This window comes from Gobio gobio, assembly GCF_949357685.1.
Source record: "Gobio gobio genome assembly, chromosome: 9".
In the NCBI taxonomy this organism is placed as follows: Eukaryota; Metazoa; Chordata; class Actinopteri; order Cypriniformes; family Gobionidae; genus Gobio; species Gobio gobio.
In genome coordinates this window covers 36,732,959-36,753,177 of record NC_137115.1, presented here as the reverse complement: position 1 = coordinate 36,753,177, position 20,219 = coordinate 36,732,959, and the positions used below count along the sequence as shown (strand labels likewise).

At 37.3% G+C, this 20,219-nt stretch overlaps 1 protein-coding gene across 3 annotated transcripts; it reads left to right on the top strand.

The window, feature by feature from the left end:
- The first annotated feature begins 3,494 nt into the window (after positions 1-3,494).
- rbm28 (RNA binding motif protein 28) lies at positions 3,495-18,827 on the top strand. 3 transcript variants are annotated; one of them, XR_013817183.1, is made up of 21 exons: positions 3,495-3,563; positions 3,689-3,853; positions 3,953-4,120; positions 4,208-4,335; positions 4,423-4,498; positions 4,614-4,706; positions 5,573-5,644; positions 5,740-5,809; positions 5,892-6,100; positions 7,489-7,555; positions 7,690-7,799; positions 7,889-7,965; positions 8,082-8,217; positions 10,174-10,238; positions 11,404-11,559; positions 12,548-12,697; positions 13,334-13,408; positions 13,492-13,721; positions 13,816-13,933; positions 17,062-17,689; positions 18,110-18,345. XR_013817183.1 is itself a non-coding variant. In XM_079825255.1 (20 exons), exons 2-20 carry the CDS (start codon positions 3,736-3,738, stop codon positions 17,197-17,199), a joined length of 2,256 nt encoding a protein of 751 aa, XP_079681381.1. In that variant the 5' UTR covers positions 3,495-3,563; positions 3,689-3,735; the 3' UTR covers positions 17,200-18,827. The 3 variants fall into 3 exon arrangements, 2 of the variants coding, with proteins under 2 accessions (XP_079681381.1, XP_079681380.1); XM_079825255.1 differs by having other exon boundaries at positions 17,062-18,827; XM_079825254.1 differs by having other exon boundaries at positions 3,546-3,853; positions 17,062-18,827.
- Positions 18,828-20,219: the final 1,392 nt, after the last annotated feature.

Here is a 20,219-nt window from a genome sequence, read left to right as displayed (position 1 = left end):
TTTTCAGTATATTCCTGCAACATATTATTTTGGTTGTGTTGTGAAATGTAAAAGCATTTTGTCCCTGTTCACCACTGGTCCTCTCTTCCATACCAACTCACAAGCACCTTCACCACGATGACTTGATTTAGTCTTTCTCATCACAGCCTGATATGATATCATTATCAAGTGCAAATATTATGTGGATGCCCACACGCAGGAGATAATCTAATTTTAAACAAATGAAATACATTAACCCCATGCCGCAAGCAGAAATATATTCTAAGAATGTTTTGCTGATGTTCCCATAAAGTTATGAAAAAGTAATTTCTGAATGTTCTCTTATTGTTTAAAACGTAAACCAATTGTTTTCGTGTTATGTAAACTTTAGAGAAAACATTAAGGGAAGGTTCCATTTTATAACTTTGCAAACATTATGGAAACATTACCTTTGAATCTCATCTGAATGTTCTGAAACAAGTACTAAGAAGTAATGTTTAAAAAAAACATTAGATAAAACATCCAACTAAAACTCGTTCTATTAACGTTACAGGAAGAATGTTTTAGAGAATCTTGCCAAAGTTCTGAGAACATATAGCTGGGACCCCATTCACAGCATTACCACTGTCCCCTTCGAGCATCATTTGTGGCCTTATAGATCTCAAATATATAATACACACTATCTATATGAAAACTTTATGATAAGAAAGATATGCTATACTTACAGGCTGTGTGTCCAGTGTGCTAGTGAACACTCTCATCACATACTGTGCTGTAAGATCCTTTCTCTTTGGGCGCTTGGGTAACTGGGCCTGGAGCCAGTCTCTGCTTTGCCACTGTTGTCTCTCTCACTCTCTAATACTCTTTTGCCTGCGACAGAAGAATGTTTGCTCTGCTGGTGAATTGTCTCTCTTCTCTATTGCTTTCTGTTCTCCAAGGTCAGATAAAAGACACGTGCCCTCCCCATCATTCCCCACACAGTGTTATGCGCATGCACTTGTCACCTCATGTCAGAGATGATAAAATCCTTAGCAGTCTTTGTATGAACACACTACACACACATCTCGGTAATTGTCCTTCGGAGGTAGATTAACCCACACTTTGGGCTAAGACACTTATCAGACGGGATTACAGGAAAGGGTGACAAAGGAGAACGAGAGGACAAAACATGATGTCCGTCTGATCAGTTAAAGTAACAAAATCAAACCCATCTGAAAATCTCTTTTATCCCCCTTTTATTTTGAGCTATAAAGTACAATTGTGTTGTCAGACCTTTCGACTGGGTCACATCTGCAGAAAATAACCAATGTGCACTGTATTGCAGAAAATACCAAGATTTCTACTTTAGAGAACTGATTTTACTGATGTCTGTGACGTGTGTAAAACTTGAAGGAAAGAGAATATGTCAGACATTCATATTTGAACTGCACAAATGTGGAAAGTTTGGATATATCTGTACAATACAAAGTTATTAATTAAAATTAAATTAATTAAAATATTTGTATTTATAATAGTTATATATATTTATATATATTAGTTTTTTTTTCAAATTGAGTGTAAATATATATATATTTACCATTACAGTTGGTAAAAGATGTTGTTTAACCACTTAAACTCAGCGGACCCTGTACAGTCCTTTAAAATGACACCAAAATTGTGTATTTAGACCACTGTATGTGGCTTTTCAATTTGGGTAGGCCAAGTCCAGGAGGAAATCCCAAAAATGGTCCCAGAGCTTAAGAGGTTAATGCATTGTACAGTGTGCATAATAATGGCAATAAGATATTGAACGATTGAGTGGATGATGTCGCCATCTAGTGACCAAGAACAGAGAGACATTTTGAGATACTCTGAAGATTTAATGGTAAAACCAGCCACAATGATTACATTTGTCTTTTCTTTACTAAATGGAAATTAAATGTAGCCTATTTAAAATAATAATAATAATTATAATAATAATAATAATAATAATTAAAGTAGCTGTCAGAGGGTGAAAATCAAACCTCATTACATTGTTTTTAAAAGCTCTTTTCAAATTGAGTGTCTTTATAATTTGACAAAAAAATATAGTACATTGTGATCTTTTTTTACGGTCTATGATCGGCAAACGTAAAAAGGTGTCACTCATTATATCGCTATCGCTGTTAAAAAAAGCGATAAAACACAGGGAACCTTCAACCAAAAAAAAATCGGTCATGCTTTGCACAGCATATGTTTTGACCATTTAATTGTTTGCAAACATCGATGACGTGTTTTGTGGGCGGAGCCTAACTGGTGGCAGAAAATTAGAGAATGACAGATAGGTCTTTTTTCCCCCCATGTCGCTTCCAGTCTATGGTCGCTAACGTTACCCCAAACAGGGCACAAATTCCCCATACGTAATATTTAATTATATAATATAAAAGTTATTACATTTTATCTATAATTTTCACAGCATTAAATAGCTACTTAACTGATTAGTACTATATACGGGGATAGACTCAGAAGATAGGCCTTGGCATGTTGAAGGTCAAAAGGAATGGCATCAAATATACTGCAAACCATGTTCCACGGAAGACGTCACACAGTTTGCAGCTATACGCGCATTGTGGTGGCAGAAAAACAGTGGTAACAAGTGGAGGGAATGGGCAAAATCCACGGAGTAAGAGAGAAATGTCTTCTTGTACCTTTGGATGTCAGAAACGTAATGAAAAAAAAGATGGTCTTCATATATACCGAATACCGTCGTCGAAGACGCTCTGTGAAGCTAACGCAGACATTTGCAAGCCGCAGACCGGATGACGAACTGTCTACTATTAAAGGGGTGATGAATTGAGAAATCAACTTTCCCTTGAGCCTTTTGATATATAGAGGTCATGGTAATATGTAATAACTTACAGGAGACAAAACTGTTCAAGGAAGCTCATTTACTCTGGAGACATCAAGCCAGCAGTACACATGATAGCAATGATAGCAGCCAGGTGTAGTCTCCTAACAAGTTCTTCTTTGCTACTCTTAAGCCAAAGTCAAACTGCATTAGATTGCCCCCTACAGGTCAATCTACCACAAGCTCACTCTACAACATGGTCAGATACAGTCATGGTAATATAATGTACATGTGCATGGATTTGATGTACACAATAGATCTAAATAATATCGCGTGCAGTTCATAGGGGCAGCTTACAGTTACAGCATGGAATAGTATTTAAATCTATAACGTTTTATATAGGTGACATGATTTAAACAATTTTAGGCCTATCACAATTCTGACTTTTTTCTTGCAGTTTCTAGCATGGGGAGTCAGAAGGGTATATAAATATGAACCCGAAATTCGAGGGGGGAAAGGTGTTATATAGGCTACGCGAGGAAATGCGAGGAAAAAACTAACTAACAAACAAACATATAAACTCGAAATTACCTTTTGATTGTGTTTATATGTGGCTTCCATAGACCGCTACTACAGAACCTTTTATACAGTCTATCAGGACATGCTTCTCCAGACCAGCAGGAGTCAATATGGTTCCTTATCGCGCAGTGCTACCTCAACGACGTCCAAACCAAACGAAGAATCTCCTTCTTGACAACTTCCTGTACAGCAGAAACATGTGAGAAACGTGCATTATTACTACTGCACTGTTTGGAGTCATTTACACGACAATATCCTTAATATTATCGCGACTTGTATGTAACAGTATTTGTCATAATCAGTAAACAACATTGTTGTTTTTAGAGACGTTTGCTGGCTGTGAAGAACAGTCGAGCTGACTCGTGGGGAAAATGCCTGCAGTCACTTTATTTGTCAGGAGATTACCTGAAACAGCCACCAATGATCATCTGGCAGAAGTATTTTCTGAAATAGGACCACTGAAGAATTGCTTCATTGTGAGGGACAGAGGTAAGATTTTACTCATTAAATCCCTATATTTTCCGCATATGTAAACAACATTTATATGAAAATGGAACCTTTTGTATGCTGTGTTCGTGTTGTTTACAGAGACGGAAAAATGTCGTGGCTTTGGATATGTGACATTCTCTATGGAAGAAGATGCACAACGGGCAATAAAAGAAGTCAAGGAGTATGACAAGCAGAAGATATTTGTAACTGTGGCCAAGAAAAAACCCGATGATAAGAAAAGGAAGAAGAACGTGAAAAAAGAAGAAGGTTAGATCCTCGTGCATATATTTTATTCATGTTTTTTTATTTTGTATTTTTTGGTTGGGAAGAAATGAGTCTGAACTGTTCATGCAGATGCAGGAGATACAGAGAAACCAGTAGAAACAAAGAAATCAGAAGAAACCAAAAGTCCTGAAAAGTTTACTGGCATAAAAAAGAAAAAATTGAAATCTCGGCTGATCATCAGAAATCTCAGTTTTAAGGTGAGTTGTCTAAATTCTGTTGTTTAAAGGAGCAATGCATGGTTTTGACATTTGATATTGGCTCTTACACTTGCGCTTTATGTGCAGTGTGAAGAAGATGATTTGAAGCAGATCTTCTCCAAGTTTGGAACCGTGCTTGAGGCCAAGATTCCCTTAAAACCAGGTAAAACTTTGACCAACAAGTTCATCTGGCTGTTTAAAAGCATCTCTTCAATTCTCTTTACCTGATGTTTTTTCATACGGCCTTGGTTAGTTTTCATGCTGTCATGTTTGTGCAGATGGGAAGAAAAGAGGTTTTGCGTTTGTGCAGTTCCAGTTCACGTCAGAAGCTGGAAAAGCTCTCGCTGCGATGAACCTGAAGGAGATCAAAGGTGAGTCTTTCTCAAGACTGAACACACTATTGCAGTGATTCTCGACCTGGGAGCCGGGGCCCACGATGGGGCTTATGTCATACAATTATTTAAATTGTTATTATTAATGTAATATTAACATGAATATTATTTAAGGGTTAGTTCACCCAAAAATGAAAATGCTGTCATTCATTACTCACCCTGTTGTTCCAAACCTGTAAGACTTTTGTTCATCTTCGGAACACATTTTTTATAAAATCTGGCATAGACTGCAACGTAATTGCAACTTTCAAGACACAGAAAGGTAGTAAAAACATTGTTAAAATAGTCCATGTGACTACAGTGGTTCAACCTCAATGTTAAGTAGAGACGAGAATACTTTTTGTGTGCAAAAACAAACAAAAATTATGACTTTATTCAACAATCGTTAAAGTACAGTCAAGTATGTGTCAAGTACAGCGCTTCCGGGTTTTATTGCAGAACGGTGGCTCACTATTGGGGCGAGCACGATCCCATGATGGCATGTGTTGTGGTGCTTACGTGAATCGTGTAGAAGACTGGCATGGTTTTTCCGTTAAATAAGTATTGTTTGTCGCTTCATAACATTAAGGTTGAACCACTGTAGTCACATGGACTATTTTAATAAAGTCTTTACAACCTTTCTGGCCTTGAAAGTTGCAGTTATGTTGCTGTCGATGGAGGGGTCAGAGAGCTCACGGATTTAATCAAAAATATCTTAATTTGTATTCGAAGATGAATGGTATTACGGGTTTGCAGCGACATGAGGTAATTGATGACGGAAATTTTATTTTTGGGTGAACTAACCCTTTAATAAAATTTCTAAGCCGTTTTTGTTATTAATAAAATGCTTTATTTGTCCCTCACAGAAAGACAGGTGGCTGTGGATTGGGCTGTTCCAAGGGACAAGTATCTCGCCACCCAATCAGCTCTAACAGCTGGTAATTTGTTTTGTCATTTTCACTGCATTATTATTTATGTAGATGTGGTTGTAAAAAAAGTTTTTGCTAGTGAAGTGTATCTGGATATTTTGTAGGAACGATCAAAGAAGAGAATGTGAATTCTGAAGGTGCAGGAGCTGATGGGAATAAAGGTGCCAAGAGAAAGTAAGTGGTGGAAAGGCAACAGATCCGATGATTTGTGTTTAGGTGAATTCCTTTCAGGTAATATGCAGTCTGTTGTGTTAAGGTCCATATCACAGGAAGAGAAGGATGACTCCGAGTCAGAGGAAGAGGACGAATCAGAGGATGACGACAATGCAAAAAATGAAACTCAACAAACAGATAGTGATGCCAGCGAACCTGAAGATGATGATGATGATAACGAGGACAACGATGATGATGATGACGACGACGACGAAGATTTTGATGATGACGACAATGAGGGAAAAAGTGAATGTAAGTGAATGTAATTTATTCATAGACTACAAACATTAGGCCTGTTTCACACATGATCCGTTTGCAGTGCTTATGCAACACCAGTTTTTTTCCATGCCCTTGTTTAACAGGTTAGAGCGTTCTCACTGCACGCGGACATGGTCCGGTAGTGCCTTCCAGGATTGGTGTATATGCAGGCAGCAGTGAACGTTTCCGCACCTGCTATTTCTGCTGTAACAACACATTGTTCATTTCCAAAATGAACATGGATTGACATTAAAAAATGTAGTAATTTCATCATAAATACATATTATTAAAGGGTTGGTTCACCCAAAAATGACATTTCGGTCATTAATTACTCACCGTCATGTTTTTCCAAATCCATAAGACCTTCGTTCATCTTCGGAACACAAATTACGATATTTTTGTTGATATCCGAGAGCTCTCTGACCCCTCCATAGAGAGCAATTTAATTAAAACTTTAATAAAATAGTCCATATGACTACAGTCGTTCAACCTTAATTTTATGAAGCAACAAGAATGTGTGCAAAAAACAAATAAAAATAACTTTGAACGTTGAACCACTGGAGTCACATGGACTGTTTTATTGAACCACTGGAGTCACATGGACTGTTTTATTGATGTCTTTCCTACCTTTCTGGGCCTTGAAAGTGTTAATTAAATAGCTGTCTATGGAGGGGTCAGAAAGTTCTCGGATTTCTTATGACATGAGGGTAAGTAATTAATTACATCATTTTCATTTTTGGGTGAACTATCCCTTTAAAGTCTACTGTGTTTCACAGTCAACAGAACAAATGGCTTTTTACCCAGTGTAAAGCAAGGAAAAGTATACATTTACCTTACCTCACCTCACATTCAGATAAACAAGGCGACATAATGGATGGCACTCGTCTCTTCGTGGAGATGGAAAAACAAAGTTCTTTATGACCCGCAGGATTTATTGTACAACGATTTAAATGCAAAAGAAAAGGCTTGAGAGTTGTCTGTTTTTGTAAATTTTAAGTTTTAATTTAAAATGTTTTGATACTAGCTTTTAACAATACAAAAGAATGTTTATACCGTTAAATGTTTTGCCACTTGCTTGAGAAACTTAATATAAAAATCTATATAAATGTAATACATCTAATATGTTGTTTAAATTGTGCTTTTAAACGTGAATACGTCTCAAAATCACAATGCTGAAAAAGCATTTTCAGTAACCACATTTTGAAAAAAGAAATGGATAAATGTCTTTTGTGGTATACAGCCATGGATCAGTTGTGCACTGCAAATATATTGTGTGAAAGCACAATGAGCCAGCATACGGATCATGTGTGAAACGGGCATATGTCATATCATGCATGTAATGTGTCTGTCAACATTGTGACTCTGTAAATCTCTATCCACAGCTCTTCCAAAGAAGAAGAGAGCCCCTCTCCCTTCAGATGTGAATGAGGGAAGAACCCTCTTCATCAGGTGAGAATCATATAAGAAAGTTCTGTTTTATACTTGGTTTTTAGTCACAATTTTTACCAAACTACACAGCAGTCCTGTCTATAATTTTAATTGTTTTCATTGTCATATCTTCATTTCATTTTGGGTCCTGTCAGAAATCTGTCTTTTGACACAGATGAAGAAGGTTTGGAGGAAGTTTTGTTGCAGTTTGGCGAGCTAAACTACGTACGTGTGGTGATGAATGCAGACACAGGATATTCAAAAGGTATATTCTGTCACCATAACCCTGGCCTGTATTGAATTAAAGTACTTCATTCATAGTTATTCTCTCTCTTTACATGTCTGTCTGTTTAGGTTGTGCTTTTGCTCAGTTCAAAAATAAAGAAGCTGCAGAGAAATGTATGGCTGCTGCTGCTCAAGATGAAAAAGAGGTGAGTTCACTGTCCTGCAGCTCTAGTAAGAGTTGCTGTTCTTATATCTTCACCATATTATGCGTATATTATAAGTAAATATGCATCAGCACAACTATACTCTATGTGTATTTCAGTTTGGTGGGATTAAGGTTGACGGCAGGAGATTGAACATTTTGCCAGCTGTAAACCGAGAAGATGCTGCAAAATTAAAGGACAAGAAAGTGAAAACTCACACAGGCGTCAGGAACCTTTACCTTGCCAGAGAGGGCTGTAAGTGAAGCCAGTCACAAAATGCTGCTGGTCAACTGAACACGAACAGCTTTGTTTTAGTTCGCCAAAAGCAGTAAAGGCACACCTGGCATTAACCCCCTGGTGCTCTTCGTTTAGGGGTTGCATTGGTTGTCTTCCCGGTCATAAGTGACCGGACACCTAAAAATTAAACTTCCTCCACCCCAGTAAAACCAATGCAATTTATTTTTCTTCAATAATATTTTTTCTTTTTTTCTTTTGAGAGGATTTGATGGTATTTTTTAATATTTATGCAATAATTATGGTCTATTTTTGCCATTGAATTTTTATTTTATTATTGCAGTATTTCAGGTTAAAATAGAGACAAGGCCTTCAAAATATTTTTTTTAAGGCAGATTAGCGCCCTCTTTTGGAATTATTTTAGAAATCATGTAACCATTGGTGTAATCACTAGAGGTCTCTATGGAGAATTCCATAGTTCTGTTTTGAACACATTTAATGATTTTTTTTTTTATGGATTTGAATATATATTTAAAAAATCTCAAAGACTATTTATTATAAAGTTTTAGATAATTTTTTTTGTTAGAAATATAGATTTTTTTCTGTGAATTTGTGTTTGTGCAGATTTTCCATTCATTTCCTATGGTGTCATTTTTGACCGAAGAGCCGTTTTTTTACGACCACTTAGCATGCTCAAATTATTCCCTCAATTTTTGTGTTTACATACCTAATGCTAGAAAGTCACCAAGTTTCATATCATTCTGACGAAGCTGTGATTTTTTTTAAGATTCCAAATGTGGTTCATCGGTTCAGTTTTTCATAGGTGTGTGTGTGTGTGAGTGGATGTGTCAATATCACACTCTTGATGTTTTAGTGTCACTCCTTTACTGCTGTGTACTTTTTTCAGCATTGTGGCCGATTTGTAGATTTAGTACACACAAATTCTGTGAATTTGTGTTTTTGCAGATTTCCCATTAATTTCCTATGGGGGTCATTTTTGACCAAAGAGCACAAGTGGGAGTAATTTTTTACGACCAAGTAGCATGCTCGAATCATGACCCCAATGTTTTTGTGTTTTTACATACCTAATGCAAGAAAAGTCACCAAGTTTCATATTCCGATGAAGCTGTGATTTTTAACATTTCAAAACAGAAAATGTTCCGCTCAGAAATGACCGAAGAGCACCAGAGGGTTAAGAAGAATTTTTGTCAATCTTAAATGGGGTCTAAAACGTTTAGAACTTGTCCACTTTTGACCACTTCCAGAGGTAGTCGAAAAATGCATTAGACTGGATTGTTTTCGTAGTGTAAACACCAGAGTAGGAATGTGACAGTGAGAAAATTTTCCCAACAGTTAATCAATACCAGTAAAAAAAATCTAAACGACGGTGGGGGCTGTGCCGCGGTGGGCAAGTGATGTAACCAGTGTTGCGCCAGAACACCGGTAACAGACCATCTCAGCACGCCTAAACGCTATTGTGATCGAATGTGTTCGAACAGCCACGAAAGACCACCTACTGACCTAATAAGATGGATTAAAACACCAGGGCCCATATTCATGAAAAATCTTAATGCAAAGAGTAGCTCCTAGTGACAAAATTCTTAGAAAGGTGGGTGTTTCCTCTTAAAATTAAAGAAAAAATCCTAGAAAAGAAAAAAGTTATTCAGAAAGTATCTTATCCCTTAAAAGAGGTCTTAAGGTCCAAAAGTGTTAGGAGTACGGATGAGGTCTTTTAAGAGGCTTAAGACAGAGGCTTTCAGAGAAGAAATGTGCACACAATGCAAGAGTGAATTAATAAGACACTACACATTAGATCGTGCAGGGATCATGTTTGTGACCGATTTTATTAGAGACATGCTAATATTTCCGACACAGCACAGAAGTAATGGAAGTAATCACTACATTAACATGTTTAGAAACTGGAAAAATGAACGTGCACCTGGATTAACTTGTTACTACCTCTTGAACTTTCTCTAGTAATTCGTCCTGGATCCAAGGCTGCAGAGGACGTTTCAGAAAATGACATGGGCAAGAGAACAAGAGTGAGTGCAGAAAATGTGTTTTTGTAATTTTTATTTTGATTCGTTTTTTATTAGTATTTCTATAAAGCTTTAATTCGTGTGTTTTTTTTTTCAAATTTAGATTCAGCATTTTTAGTTTTTCCAGCTTAAATTTATTTCAGTTAGCTACAAAGGCAACATTCCTCCTTTTGTGTGTACGTTTTTCATACAATATTTGTATTTGATTTTATTTCAGTTACATTTAAAAAAAAAAAATAGTTTTAGTTAACCCTCTGGGGTTCTTCATTTATGGGTCACATTCACGACCTTAGGGTCTTCTTTTCTTTTTTGGTGTTTTGAGATAATTTTATGATTAATAATTAATATTTATACAATAATTATGACCCATTTTTTCCCATTGAATATAATAAAAAAATTATATATATATAATTTTTTTTATTAAAGCTGTATTTCATTTTAGAGTCAAGCCTAGGCCTCATGAAAGCAATTTTTTAAATGAGATCGGTGCCATCCGGTGGACACATTGAGCATTTTTATCACGCAATAGCACATTTTTACCACTATAGTGGATCTTGCTTTTTATAAAAAAAAATTAAAAAATCGTAGCTTCATCGGAATGGTCCGAAACTTGGTGACTTTATTGGTACTTTGTATATGAACACCCAAAAAAACTGGGGACAGGATTTGAAAAGTCTTAGTGGTCGTAAAAAAAAAAGTCACATTCAGGACCTTCGGGTCAAAAATGACCCCCATAGGAAATGAAAAATTCGGGTCAGAAATGACCGAAGACCCCCAGAGGGTTAACAGCAGCGACGCTGATTTTTAATTCATCCCAATCAATACTACAGTTGTTTCCTTCATATTTAGATTCACAAGTAAAAAAAAAAAATAATGTATTTTGCCATTAACATACATTCAGTTTATGCTGTTTTTATAAAAAATAATTGACATCGGACTTCACTTTCCACACAAAATGGGAAATGGCACTTGCATATGTTATGTTGCATTACCAGTTTTGCTGTCAATTAAAAATAATAAAAGCATTGATTTCAAGATGCTTTCCATCACTGACATATAAAAAAAATAAGGTATCTGCTATATGATCATGCTAGGTGTAAAGGAGGCAAAAGATAATATTTCTATACATGTTTTCTGATTAACGGTTTGTGTGTATGTGTGTTGTCAGTTTGAGGAGCTGAAACGGACAAAGTTAAAGGACGTTAATGTGTATGTGTCTAAAACACGGCTGTGTGTGCATAACCTGCCTAAGAGCCTCGACCAGCCTAAATTTCGCAAGCTCTGCCTCTCCGCTGCTGGTGGTAAAAGCGTCCGCATCACTGAGGTAATGCATACATCTTAAAATACTGTTTTTTTTATTATTTATTTTTTTAAATTGTGTTGTTTAAAAAGCCTGTTCTAACTGCAAACCAAAATGTGAAGTTGATTTTTTTAAAGAAAAAGAAAGACCTCCTAGTAACACTAGAGGGCAGGACTGTTATTTGGGTATGATAAGGGGGTTTCACTGTCTAGTTTTTAGTCATTTAGCTGACTTCAGGAACAGTCCTTCTAAAAAGTCTTATTTAAGGGCACAATGGTTAATGGAGCAGCTTTTGCAGGGTTCTAACCTAAAACCTCTTGGTTGCACATTAGGTTTAAGGGGCTGTTTATTTTTTATTTTTTGAGGAATGCCACACAAAAAATATCGTTATCACTGAAATTAACTAGTCTCTGTGACAACCCGAAGCCTAGCCAGATATAACCTCCCTCTGCCTAGCAGTCATCTTGTATGTCAGAAAGATATAAGTTAAAAACCTTTATTAAATTTGTCTTTTAATTTTAGTTGTTGTTTTCATCAAATTGCTTCCCATGAATATATACATGTAGTTAAAGTGTTAAAAATAAACAAGATGTTGGTTTTCTGTCATCATTTACTCATCCTCAATTTGTTCCAAACCTATATGAGTTTCTTTATTCTGCTGAACACCAAAAAGATATTTTGAAGAATATGGGTCACCAAATAGTTACTCAATATAGGGAATCATTGACTTCCAAAGTATGGAAAAAAAAATACTAAGGAAGTCAGTGGTGCCCATCAACTGTTTGGTTACTGACATTCTTCAAAATATCTTATTTTGTGTTCAGCAGAAGAAAGCAATTCATATAGGTTTGGAACAAATTGAGGATGAGTAATTGATGACAGAATTTTCATTTTTGGATGAACCATCCCTTTAAGTTGTTCTTAAATGAGTGCAGTGTTGATGACTGATATCAAAACCAGCACTTCTAGCAGCTAACTTACACCAGATATCTCTGCATATATGTACCTACAGTGTCGTGTGATGTATGACAAGAAGCCTATTCGGGGTAAGGTGATCGGTCGTTCTCTAGGATATGGCTTTGTGGAGTTTAAAGAACATGAACATGCTCTAAAAGCCCTACGTCACCTTAACAACAACCCGGACATCTTTGGACCTCAAAAGGTAGACCACCACAACTTTTGTTTTTTTCATTCAAATACCTGGTTTGGGAACCAATTCCCATTGTTTGCTAGGAGCATTGGAAGAAGATAAATGGATATTTGATAACCTATTTATTGTTCTATCAAGTTAAAAAATTCCTAGAAAGAGAAGTAAGCCACTGCGGCAACTGTCTTAATTCCTAGAAGTATTCCAGCTATGTTCGGGGTCATTGCATCAGGGGATGATATTAGATGATGTTCGCTATATCTTGCTGGTGTGTGTAAACACTTTGAGGGCCTGTTATTAAGGGCTTCAGTGCCAGGTTCACAGCAGTGGCCATTATGTGTTTAGCAAAGGAGGAAAAGGAATGTACTCAAGAACAAATCAAACCACGTGTCTGTCTGCCAATCTTTCCACACGCCCTACAAACACGCATTCCTCCGACGCTCAGTGGAATGTGTTTTGGTCTGTATTAAATGTAACTTCTCAAAAATAAGATGAATCGTTCTGTTCACAAGCACTTGTGGTGAAGACTCATGGCTATTACATTTAATATTAATTGGAAAAAGCTTTAGCATTGAGCAATAACTGAAGATTGAGCAAGACCAGTGTTGAAGTATGAATGTTTAAAGTAATTTCCTGTGTCATTCCTGTCAGAGACCCATAGCGGAGTTCTCTCTGGAAGATGGCAGGAAACTGAAACTTAAAGCCATTCGTCTGGAAAAGAGCAAGGTGAGGCTTGGTTGCATCTTAATGAAAGAATTCCGCTAAATTCAAATCATTGATTGAGGCCTTTATGTGCTTTTCCATACAAGCAACTCCAACAAGACCGCCAAACAGGAGGGCCGCCACAGCATCCTTCAGAAAAGATGAAAGGTCCCTTGCAGAAAGGAAATGCGGCTTATGTTGATAAACAGGGAAAGGCTCAAGGAAGCCAGTACTCTGGTTTTATGACCAAACCAGAGGTGGAGCACGTAGAACTGAAGGATGGCAAAAAACGGCAGAAGGTTCTGCACATGCCTTCACATAGAGGCCCAAAAATCAGGTACAACTCAATGCGCATGTGAAACTGAACCAGTAATTAATCATGAAAAGAGTATTACGTACAATGACCCTCGCACTATTCCTCTATTTTTTAGGCAACGAGATAAAGGGAAACAACCCATGGTGCAACCAAAGAAACCGAAGAAAGGGCCCAGCAGGAAAGACAGAAATATGTCTACTTTCATTGAGAAACCCGGCATGAACAGGAAACAGGCAAGTCAAAGTTAAAAAGAGAATGTGTGCATATATATCTATGGAATGAAACCGAATATATGAAATGAAAGTGCAAATTTGACTGTACTTAAAGGATAGTTCACCCTGAAATTAAAATAAAGTAATCTTTTACTCACCATACTGTTGTTCCAATGCCCTATGTCCTTCTATCTTGTACCCGCTCCTCCATATAATGGCAGTGAATGGCGACCAGGCTAAAACTAGGGCTGCGCAATATATCGAAATTATCAAAATATCGCAAATGTACATATCACAATTTGCATATCGCAAGGGCACGCAATATCTGAATGATTTTAATAGGCTACTTCAACATTTTGAAAAGTGTACGTTTTAGGTCGACGCATATAGCAGAGAATAGACTGAGCACACTACTGTTACTTATGTGACTTGCTTAACGTTAAAAAGAGTTATTAAACGCTATAAGTTGCGAAAAACAACTCCTTGCAGTCTCGTGCTGTCAGCTGTCTGACACACACACCAAAACGTGCGCACAAGCCATTCTTTTTTTTTCGTGTCTTGTTACACACTCAAACTGTCAAATACACACACAGTTATGTCTTGATGAGTATTCATGTAAACACAATTATGCTTTAAGTGAAAGATATCAGTTGGGGAAAGAAATAGATTTTACACACTTAAAACAATATCGTATCGCATATGCAATATCCTTTTTAAATAATGAGGTATTCGATATCACATTTTTCTTCAATATCGCACAGCCCTAGCTAAAACTTTCAAAAAGGACACAAAAGTGTCACGCAATGATACAGTGAGACGCTCGCCATATTTGGAAAGTGTTCAGGAGGCATACTATAAGGTTTTGCGAGGAAAGAAACCTTATTCAGTCAAAATACTGAGCTCGGCCGTTACTCTGTGCGTTCCTGGGAGTGCATGTGAGCCGTCAGCAGACGCTCACGCTTACTTGCAATGTTGTCATGACAACCAGAACACAACATTCACTTCAGGGCGTTTACCTTATTAGTATTATTCTATTATTTACCTTATCGAAGAGTTGCGTTTGTTTCTATTGAGCCTGATTTCTCAAAATGGTGTTGTGCTCTTATCCTGGGTGTCATGTAGGGCTGTCAAAATTTTTCAAAAATGACGTTTGAATATTCCCTCTAAAAAAAGCACGAATATTCGAACATCTGGTTGCGCATTTTATCAATGACGTGCGTTACGTCAATAACAGGACAAATGAATACAAAGAGACCTAACTACTTATATAGGAAGTCTATTTAAGTTTAAACATATTTGGCAACGTATTACCTACACAAAAACAAGTAAATCAACTAATGGCTAAGACCGCAGACCTCACTCTCTCTCGCCCTCACCCTCTCTGCGCATTACGGTTTCAATGAACACACACATTTTGAGTGCTGATCAAGAGTTTTGTGCAAGCAATTTAAGGTCGCGACTCTCGTCCCAAATATAGCAGGCTTCATTCAGTGATTGAAACAAATATTAATATAAGTTTTACAGCATATTATTGAACGCTCCGAGCGAGCTGTGCTGTGGTAAACATGGAACTTTTCCTTGACATGAAACGGTAAATAATCAAACCAGTGGAAGCAGTGCATTTATCCTTTATTCATGCAATATCTATTCAGTCAGTACAGTAGCCTACACTTTAACGTTAAATAGGGTACCTCGGTTCCATTGCTTGACAGAACTCCCTGAAGCCCCATTCACAACACTGATTGCTCTCATGTCCTTACAAATGAACAAAATAAATGTTTCCGTTATGGCCTCTTGTCGTGTTGCAGACAGAGAGCTTGTGGCGGGCGATGCAAAGTAAGGGTGGTCCAGTTAGCACATACAAATTAGTTGCTTATATTTACAAAAACGATCAAGGTTTATTTTGATCTGTTTTACACGATTCTTCTGTAGTGTGGTTTTCAGTGAAGTGTACTAAAATAAATATCATCACCTGTGTACATTAGCCCACTTCTTCTCGACGCTTTTTCCTGATGGTTTATAGAACAATTACTCTGAGTCGCCCTCTGTCGTTTCTAAGAATAGTACAACGGCGAGCGCGTCAAATATAAACACCTCGTCCGTTTGGGGAGGAGCGTGCGCAGTCAGCGGGGGCTCGCGCTCCGGAGACAGGCCAAAGTACACAAGGCTTCGGCGCGCTGGCGCGCCCACTCGCAAAGCAGACAGCCACGCCTCTACTACCGCGGGCGTTTTTCCCCCCAAATTTTTTTATTTATTCGAATATTAATGTTCACCTTCGAAATTCATTTTTTAAAAACTATTCGAATATATATTCGAATTTAGAATATTCGTTGACAGCCCTAGTGTCATGACAACAGCGCGAGTTATAGTAAGCATGAGGGTCTGCTGACGGCTCACATGCTCTCACATGAACACGCACAGAGTAATGGCCGAGCTCAGTATTTTCACTGAATAATAAGGGTTCTTTCTCGCAAAACCTTATAGTATGCCTCCTGAACACTTTCCATATATGGCGTGCGTCTCACTGTATCATTGTGTGATACATTTGTGTCCTTTTTGTAAAGTTTTAGCCTGGTCGCCATTCACTGCCATAATATTGAGGAGCGCATGCTGGACATTTTTCAAAATTTCTCCTTTTGAGGTCTGAAAAAGGACATAGGGTATTAGAACAACAGCAGGGCGAGTAAAAGATGACTTCATTTTCATTGACTTGAGGCTGTAATTGGTGGTAAAGCCGCTTCAACAAAGTATTGAGCAAAGGCTTTCAAGGATTTCAAACAAACTTCTTTCACGTTGACATTATGGAGTATTATTTGTAGAATTTTAAGGAAAATAATGAATTTAATCCATTATGGAATAAGGCTGTAACATAACAAAATGAGGAAAAACTGAAGTGCTGTGAATACTTTCTGGATACACTGTATATTAAGCAATAAGATATAAATGGATGCTTCTAATATAGCAGGGCTTAATGCTGAGGATTTTTTTTTTACTAGCCCAGTAGAGGTGTTTATATAAACCATGCGACATATTGGTTAGAACGTTTAGACATATCGTTTTTGGTTTTCGTATCACCAGTTCATCTTACGTTATCGGTCTATGGTACTTTTTTTTTTTTACAATTCTTATCTCTGTTTATTCTGTTTCAGAACGGAAAACCTGCCAAGAAAATGTTCCAGAGCAGAGAGGATGCTCGCTTTGACAGTTTGGTGAACCAGTACAAAAAGAAACTGATGGGCAAATCAAACACTAAGACTGTAGTCAAGAAGAACAAATGGTTCAGCTGATGTGAGAGAAAGAAACATGTAAAATGTTGAAAACTTCTCAGAGGAGGACGGAATTTAATACTTTGGCTCTCTTGAGTTTTTAAAACTGAAAACAAAAAAAAAGTTTTTCAACGTGATATTTTTTGGACGCTTCAGAAGAATATTTCTTCTGAAGATATAAAAAAAATTCAGAGATGGTTTCAATATTTAACAGACTGTTTAATGCGTATTAGTTTGGACGTCTCTTGAACTACGTGTTTATCAAGAGAATTCCATGCCAAGTTTCATGTTTTTTAAAACATTACAAAGATGGACCTTTTGAAGACAGGATGAGTCGTCAACTGTTGTCAATATTGACTTTGTCAACATTCAGTTTAGCTTTCATTATTTAACTGCTCTCAAAGATTAAAGGAACACGCCGACTTTTTGGGACTTTAGCTTATTCCCCGTATCCCCCAGAGTTCTACAAGTCAATACATACCATTCTCATCTCCGTGCGTGCCATAACTCTGTCTGACCCACCCACCGCTAGCCTAGCTTAGCACAAAGACCGGAGGTAACTGGCTCCAGCTAGCCTACTGCTCAATAAGTGACAAAATAACCTTTGACAAAATGACAAAATAACATTTTACTGCTACTTCTGCGGAGTGCGAAGTCACGCTACCTAGCCACCTTGGTTTTGTTGACGGAAGGAACAACGGTGCTTCTGCGAGCAAATCACTCCGCAGAAGTAGCAGTGCTTCGCCTTCTGAGAATATAGTTCCCAGTCTGTATACGGTTAGAAGATGGCTGTCTCTCATGTGACCTTGTTATTTGTACACGCTGTGACTGTACCCCACAACTTGTAAAAAGGAAAATGTTGGCGTTATTTTGTCACTTATTGAGCAGTAGGCTAGATGGAGCCGTTTACCTCCACTCTGTGCCAAGCTAGGCTAGCGGTGGGTGCGTCAGGCAGAGTTATGGCACACACAGAGATGAGAATGGTACGTTTAGACTTATCTAACTCTGTGGGATACGGTGAATAAGCTAAAGTCCCAAAAAGTTGGTGTTCCTTTAAAAACAAGTGTATTTGATTTAAATTCCTGTCATCCCTTGTTAAATAAGTAATGAAATGCACCCTTGTTGACAATGTCTGAAAAAAATAAACTTGCGGTTTTATTCCTTTATAAAAAATGAAATGAAACCAGTATTTGTGGTTGATTTTAATGACTAAAATGTCTAGAGCAGGTTTGCTCGTGGCCAATAGACAATATGATCTGAGCAAATGAGATGTGCACAAAATTGCTAAATTGAACCCTTGCATTTATTTAAAATGCACCAAATATGTTTTCAATTGAACAAACAAAGCTATGATATTTGGCTGATAATGTCAAAATGGTTAGTTATGGATTGATTTTAAAGAACTTGCATGTATTTATGATGTATGGCCAAAAAAGCCTGTTGACAGATGTATCTGAAAAAACATTCCAATGCTGCATTTTCCATTTTGAGTTTCGTTGGAAAACATGATGAGAGGAAAGTCACAACATGAGCCGTCTAGTAGACAAAAGCACATCTAATATGATGTCGACCCATAAACATGCGCAAACTGCATTGACATAAACAGACTTACAATATATAAAAGTATACAATAAATGGATTTTATTGTTTTTTTTTTAAATGGAAAAATGCATCTTTACACAAAATACAAAACTATTTACAATCACAGGATATTAAAAGTGCATAGATTCATACTGTGTAGAAAAATGTTTTTGTCTGTGTGTCCTACATTGCTGGTGATGCAGCAAGAAAGTAAAATGGGAATAATATAATCCCAGCTTCCCAGCAGAGTCTGACCTCGCTTCTTCTGGTAAACAGTGACATCACTGAGCAAGCTCAGCAAGTGCTGATGTCATCCTGAAAACAGCATGAAGTATGACAGCAATGTGTGCAGGTATCAGATTTCTAGTGTTTGTGTCGCACGCACCATTTGTCGCAAGCAACAATTCTTTCCATTTAATAGCAGGGAATCATTTTAAAATCTGTACATTAAATTGTGCCAAAAATGCTGCTTTGGTCTATAAATACGTAGGGTTTTAAATAAATATAATAAATAGTATACTATAATAGTGGCGGATTAGCAAATCTTCAACTGGTCTAGATTAATGATCAGCTTTTGCATGAACTGTTTCAGTCTGTCTGAAGTCACGTACCCAACAGTAATGTGGTGGGTGGCGTTCTCCTTTAAGAAAGCATCCAGTGACATCCCATTGGTATGCTCCTTGGGTGTGCAATGCATAGTTGTCATATTTTGCTTAAGGTAATCCAAAAGGGTGGACACATCACTGTGTAACTGGCTCACATGCCCCTTGGGCAGCTTTTGAAGAACCTTCTGGAAGGTAGTTAGAGTATCCACGATGGACCCAAGCCCCTGGATAGGTTTATCAGCAGGAACCTCAGGGTAAAGCTCTGGCTCCACAAAGGAGAGGTATGGAGACAGATTTAGCTGTGAAAGAAGACACAAATGAGCATGACCAGATCTCAATGAATTTCACATGTGTTAACTTGGACAGAAGCCATGCAACAAGTTCACTGAGTTCTAACCCGTTACCTTCTTATTGTGTTTGTCAATTCTGTGGATGATGGAGTCTGCCTGCATTTTGACCCAACTTTTGAGGGTATTCGGATGAATTGGGATGCCATCAATCAGAAAGAGCATGCTCAAAATGCAGGTGTAGAGAAGAGCTGGAAAATACATGCTTCCTGTGTGCGGTGGTCTTTATCTTGGCGATAGTGCAATACCTGCTGAAATAAAGTCAACATTATTCTGAATGTCAATTAAAAATCTTTTAAATGCAATTGTTTTAAATTGCTTATCCTCGGCAAGGCTGCATTTATTTGATCGGAAGTTCAGTAAAAAATATTATATTTTATATTTCATTTCATTTATTCCTGATGGCAAAGCAGAATCTTCAGAAATCATTCTAATGCGCTGATTTGGTCAGATACTATCAACAAATGCTTTTTTTTATATACATTTTTGGAAACCATGATATTTTGTA